Raw genomic sequence first — 6047 nt, forward strand, 5'->3', positions numbered from 1 at the left:
TCAATATATGAAGAGTTTAAATATGTGGGAAGTAAGAAAAAAAATAATGTTAGAGATAATAACACTTTTAATAAATTTTATACTTATAAAAGTTAAATTGTATGATATTTTTTATTAAAAATGATAAACTAATTAAAATATAATAAAAATATAAAGGTCATGAACCTAAGTGATACAATTGATGAAGCTTGGGGACCAAAAAGAAACAAAAAATAAAAAGAAGAAAACTATGAAATGCTTATGAGATGGGTAAACAATTTTGTATTGTATTTATGAAGAATGATTTCTATCTTTTATGTTTAATAAATAGATGAAAAAGATAGTCTTCTAAGTCATTGAGAAGTAAACAAATATATATATAAGGAGTCGCATTGGATATTTTCCCTTTATAATTTTGCATGAATTACTTTTGTTGGTCAAATAAGAAAGTGGTAAAAAATAAATAAATATATTACGTATAATGTCAAAAGAAACAAGAAAAGAATGAGCATTGTTAATTGCTTATGAAATGGGCAAACAATTTTCATTTTAACTAAAATAAGAATCTCTATCATCTTTAATAAAGAGAAACAAAAATTTACAAAAATACATATAGCATAAGGTTTTATTACTATTGATTTTATTGGGAAAATTTTAAAATATTCATATATTTTCTAATAATGTTCATAATAAAGTAGAGATAAAGATAAAAGAAAAGGCAAAAGGCAAAAGTAAAGAATGAATATTACTTTATTTGTTATCCAATTTTTTATATAAATAATTATATATTACAAATTTTTAATTTTTGAATATATAGAAAATTTTCCAAAGGACTATTAATTATTTTAATTCTTTAATAATAAGTTGAGAGAATTGCAAAAGAGAAAAATACACAACAATGCACTATCAATGGGCAAATACTCATTGATTTCAAATTATTATAATTTTCTCAAAATATATGCTTCACATACAGGAAAAAGTTGTATTAAATAATGGGCAAGAAAAGCATTTCATATTATAAAATTTGTGCTCAAAGTAGTACTATATAATGGTATAGCTAGCTTCATGTGATTTTACATGTTTTACTTCTATTGTCTGAATTATTCAAATTGTGTGAGAATTGATGATGGGCACTATTCAGCATTTTAGTCATGGGCATACCCTATATGAACGTAAGTACGCAAATATATGGCGTTGCATAATATGCAAACAGCCAATCATTGCATCAGAAAGTCATTTCGATTGCTTCCAGTGCTGGCATAACATCCACAAAATATGTGCGGAGTTCCCAGAACATATCAATAACTCGTTGCATCTACACCCTCTCAGCCTCCGTAGATCATCATTCGAGAGTTCTATTCGCTGCTTTTATTGTGACAAATCCTTTACAGAAGAAGAATATGCTTACACTTGCAAGGATGACTGTGCTTTCTACATGCATGCCAAATGTGGTTCGATTCCACAACCCACAATAATAAGCAGCTACACTACTGGTGATGGTGAAGATGATGATGACGACTTCGTTCAATTCTCTTGCCATCAACATCCAATGGCACTTGTATTCGAGCTTGGAGATGGTAGTGATGAAGAAGATATTAATCTAGGTAAGAAATGCATAGCATGTCAATTACCTTGGTCCTATCCAGCCTACTCTTGCACATCACTTTCATGTCTAAATTTTTTTCATAAGTCGTGTGTAGATAAACTACCTCGAAAAGTTAAACACCCTTTTCATTCACACAAACCTCTTTCTCTTCAAATCAGTAAGCCTCAATCTTGTGATCTTTGTTGTAAAAGGGATTGCAGACTTATTTTCAGTTGTCGTGAAATCGGGTGTACCTTTAAGATTGGTACCGAATGTGCATTTCTTGATACAATTGTAAAATGTCGAAGTCATGATCATTTGCTTTGTCTTGTGGAAGGAGCATCTTGTGACGATATCAAATGTGATGCTTGTCAAAAATCTTATAAAGAGTTGGACAATCATGCTACATTTGAAATTCAGTTGACTCGATCATTCCTATTTCGTTGCATGGAGTGTAATTTCAACCTTCATTTTATATGCGGACCATTGCCATCTACTATTAAATACAAGTACCACATACACAACTTGACTCTTCTTGATTCAGTCGTTGAGGATAATTGTTACGAATATTATTGCGATGTGTGCGAAGAAGAAAGGAACTCAGATTTTCGTGTTTACAGCTGTTCTAACTGCCAATATGTAGCACACATACATTGTTTGATCCCTCAGGTACAAAATCTCTTATTAAATAATATTTAGATATATACATGTCTTATTTTAGGTTGATACATTATTTAATATCTCTTTTACTATGCAAATATCCATATATGATTTAGTATTATTAATTGAGTAGTGTTTGTTTTTAGAAATATTAAGTAATTTTGAATTTGAGGAAATATTTCACATCCTAAAATATATATATATCAAGTCAATTAACCACCGCGTTTATTTTTTTACTTCTAAGTTATTTAACTATTATTTATATACACATGATTTTTGTCACTTACCAGCTTAACATATATTTATATTTTTAATTAAAAAGAAATCTAATTGATTATGTAGTTATAAAAAAGAGCAAATTAATCATTTATAATATGAAATTTCGTATAAAAGAAATTGTTTTGTAATTAAAATATTTTTATAAATATTCAATACAAAAAGCATCTTAAGAAAAAACCGATTTGAAAATTAATGATAAAAAACAAATAAATAAACTGGGTGTTTGTCATAGAAAAACAAATAGTTTTCCTTAAAAAAAAAAAAGAACATAGTGTTATTAATAAACAAATATTATAATATATATACTAATAAATTTTCACATGAAATAGTATTCTGACATTTTAAAAAAAAAAAATGAATAGATTTTTATAGTATATACATAAACAAATTTGTATTATAAAAAAATAGGGATATTAATTAACGTATTCTTTAAGCTCCAGACAATGAAATTGTAAATTTTGTAAAGTATAATAGCATTATATGCGAAAATTTATTTGTAAATAAAAAATAATAATATCCATTTAGATAATTGTAATAATTTAATAATATGTGATTTAAGCATAGAAAGTATTTTAAAAATTCTAATATATATATTGACTTAGTTTTTATATATATTTTTATTATAAGATACTTACATTTAATATTATGTATTAGATTATGAAGTTGATCAAAGGAGTCAATGACATTAGTAATGATGTGGAGCTTTGGGCTTTAGGAGAAAATAGATGGAAGTGGGACATTGGAATTGATGAAAAAGATTATAATAATAATACTAAAAAAGAGACCGTTAGAGACTTGATGAATTATCTAACCCAAAAAGAAAAGGAGAAGCTACTTCAACCATGGACTTTATGGGGATTTTATGGGGACATACTATATTTGTATGATTATTTCAAAAATGCTAATTCTCGATTTCATCAATTAGGATCTATTGAAGATTTTGAAACAATTAGTGAATTTTTTCAAAAGTTCGATAGTTTGGTGAGGAATGACTTTGATAATGAGTTGTTATTCTATACTCCTAAAGAAGGTATAGAGATAAAGGAGAAGTATTTAAGGCAAAAGGTTAGGGAAGTGGATGGTAAGTACAAGGTACCCAACACATTGGCTCCTATTTTGAAAACATTGCTCGACAGCTATGGAGGAGATCTTGGAGGTTATTCTTGGTTGAGCCCAGCAATGAGGAGTGTATTTGCAACATTACTACTAATTGTCATTGACCAAATGTGTAGAACCAAAATTGAAGACGTGACATGGGATGATCTTAAACAATGGCATTTTTATCTACTTGCCATTTATGTGATTGCACATTTTAAAGTTCTGCCAAAGCTTCGGGAATTGAGAGAGAATTTCATTCGAAAGTATTGGACTTTCAAAGTCATAAGATTAAAACAAGTCTACACAAATCTTATAGATGAGAAGGTTGAATATCTGAAAGCTGAATTAAAAACATGGGAAGAGAATCGTGAGAAGTTCAAGAAGATAGACATAAATGGCATCTTGAGAACTACTGCTTTGCCGCTAAAGAAGATGGCCATCGACGAAGACTTCTCTGTAAGCATTGCTTCGGAACTAAAGCACGAGACTGTTGGTGACAGTTTTTTTGAGCTTTTAGATAAGGAATTTAGCTAAATATGTGTGTTTGTTTGTGTGTGTGCATCGTGTGCTTTCATTTTTTTCATGTTTCTTTCTTTCGTTATTTTTTTTCTTACTATTGTAATTGCTCTACTGAAGCTAAGAATATGTAAGTTCAGTACTTTTGTAATACAGAAGGCTTTCTTAGTTCCATTCCAGTATCACAATTACCTGTTCTTTAATTCCATTTGAGTCTAAACTTGCACAGATCCTAAACATATAAGAAGACAATCTATATAATTAGTGAAGCTGAATAAGACTATTATCAAAGTCAACCATGAGTTTGTTTAGTTTCTTGTTTGTTATTCTCTGTTGGTATACTGACGTATCCTCCTCCAAAGTGGCGACATTGGCCGAGGAGGGCGGCGATAGCATACGAGCCAGCTCAACCGCATCTTGGTTGCAGTTGACGACGCGGTCGAAGCAAAGATAGCGTCCATAGGCAGAGCTATCTTCAAAAACACAGATGTGAGCGTCCACCACAAACTTGAGATCAGCAGTCACCAGTACTCCCTTCAATGCATCCATTATGCTGTGATAGTCCAACAGATCAGAATGAAAGATTCTGACTTTTTTGGATTCAAAAGTCTGCACCAGCAATGGATCCCCTGCTTGAACACACCAGACAACAAAATACATTCATTTGGTTGAATGAAATGAATTAAGTAGAAGATAATTAAACATCCTTGACAGGACAACACCAACCAAAACCAAGCATACTCTCCATGGCCTTGGACTGCTGCTGCTCAGTGCTTAGTCTCCAACGAAGGAATGAATGAATGGTATGAACAAGTCAATGAGCTTCCAACGAAACGCTTGAGAAGAAAGTTAAAATTCATTCTACTGGGCACTGACCCTTATTGTCACTCAAAAAACTCAATCTTTGACTGTTTATACCTCTCTTAGCTCGAGAAAGACGCACACAAAGAGACCTTGGCTCATGGCTCATGGCTCATTTATGGGCCTTTCTCTATTGGGCTGGTTTAGTACTAACAGGCCCATCAAGTTTCTCCCTTTCTTTTCTGAGTTGAGTTTTGAAGACAGAAAGGTCGACATGCGTAAATGTTTTAATGATTATCAACTCCCTCCCCAACCAGACCAGTCCTAAGTTCACAGGCCTCAGCCTCAGCATCAACTGCCCAGCCAGTCGCTCAGCTCAGGCCCATCAAGAGCCCGCACCCACATACCCAAATTTGATTTTTAATTCAAAGGTAAACACCTTCTCCATCTGTTGAGAAACCAAAGTAGAGATTTTTTTTTTCTTTCTTTCTTTATTGTGGAAGAATAATAGAATTTCATATCTTTGCTTTTGTAAGTCTTCTGATTTGGATTTTGTTAAACCCATTTGATATGGCTACACAGGTATCAAGAAATTCACTTTGTACATCAATTCTTTGTCTTTTTTATTAGGACTTTTAATAAAGTGAGAAGGAAAAGTTCAGCATTTGGTAGACCTAAAAGCAAACATCTTTACCTTTTTCTTTTTTACCCTTTGTTTTTATATTAAAAAAAAAAAAGAAGAAGAAGAAGGGTTTTGTTCTTGTGTTGTGAGTGAGCACTGAGAGTAAGCAAATTACACCATTGTCCTTGTCCTATTTCCTACGAGGCATAGATGGAAAGTTGCCATGTTGTTTTTCCATCTCTATTTCAAATTACAATGACCAACTTATGTGCTTCCTTTCAATAATTCAATAATAATAATAATAATAATAATTAAGTATCTAAGTAAGTAAATAAATAAAGTTGTGGTCTTTAACTTCCAAACTCAATTCTCATGTAGCTCATACTGCTAGCAAAAAAAAAAACTCCATCACACTTCACTTCACTGAATTAATCCAATAAAATTAAAATCTATATATATTAGAAAAAAGCTGAGTCAAAATTAATAAATGAAAAAGTTGTAGTTTCA

At 31.0% G+C, this 6047-nt stretch overlaps 2 protein-coding genes across 4 annotated transcripts; one reads left to right on the forward strand and one right to left on the reverse strand.

Annotated features, from left to right (window-relative positions):
• The first annotated feature begins 868 nt into the window (after positions 1-868).
• LOC133834212 (uncharacterized) lies at positions 869-4285 on the forward strand. Its single transcript, XM_062263742.1, has 2 exons — positions 869-2233; positions 3158-4285. Exons 1-2 carry the CDS (start codon positions 1103-1105, stop codon positions 4133-4135), a joined length of 2109 nt encoding a protein of 702 aa, XP_062119726.1. The 5' UTR covers positions 869-1102; the 3' UTR covers positions 4136-4285.
• A 12-nt stretch (positions 4286-4297) lies between these two features.
• On the reverse strand, positions 4298-5081 carry LOC133834217 (cinnamoyl-CoA reductase-like SNL6). 3 transcript variants are annotated; one of them, XM_062263749.1, is made up of 2 exons: positions 4844-5081; positions 4298-4749 (listed from the first exon to the last, which is right to left on the reverse strand). In XM_062263749.1, exons 1-2 carry the CDS (start codon positions 4863-4865, stop codon positions 4379-4381), a joined length of 393 nt encoding a protein of 130 aa, XP_062119733.1. In that variant the 5' UTR covers positions 4866-5081; the 3' UTR covers positions 4298-4378. The 3 variants fall into 3 exon arrangements, with proteins under 3 accessions (XP_062119733.1, XP_062119734.1, XP_062119735.1); XM_062263750.1 differs by having other exon boundaries at positions 4298-4746; positions 4844-5080; XM_062263751.1 differs by having other exon boundaries at positions 4298-4746; positions 4859-5079.
• Positions 5082-6047: the final 966 nt, after the last annotated feature.

This window comes from Humulus lupulus, chromosome 5, assembly GCF_963169125.1.
Source record: "Humulus lupulus chromosome 5, drHumLupu1.1, whole genome shotgun sequence".
Classification (NCBI taxonomy): Eukaryota; Viridiplantae; Streptophyta; class Magnoliopsida; order Rosales; family Cannabaceae; genus Humulus; species Humulus lupulus.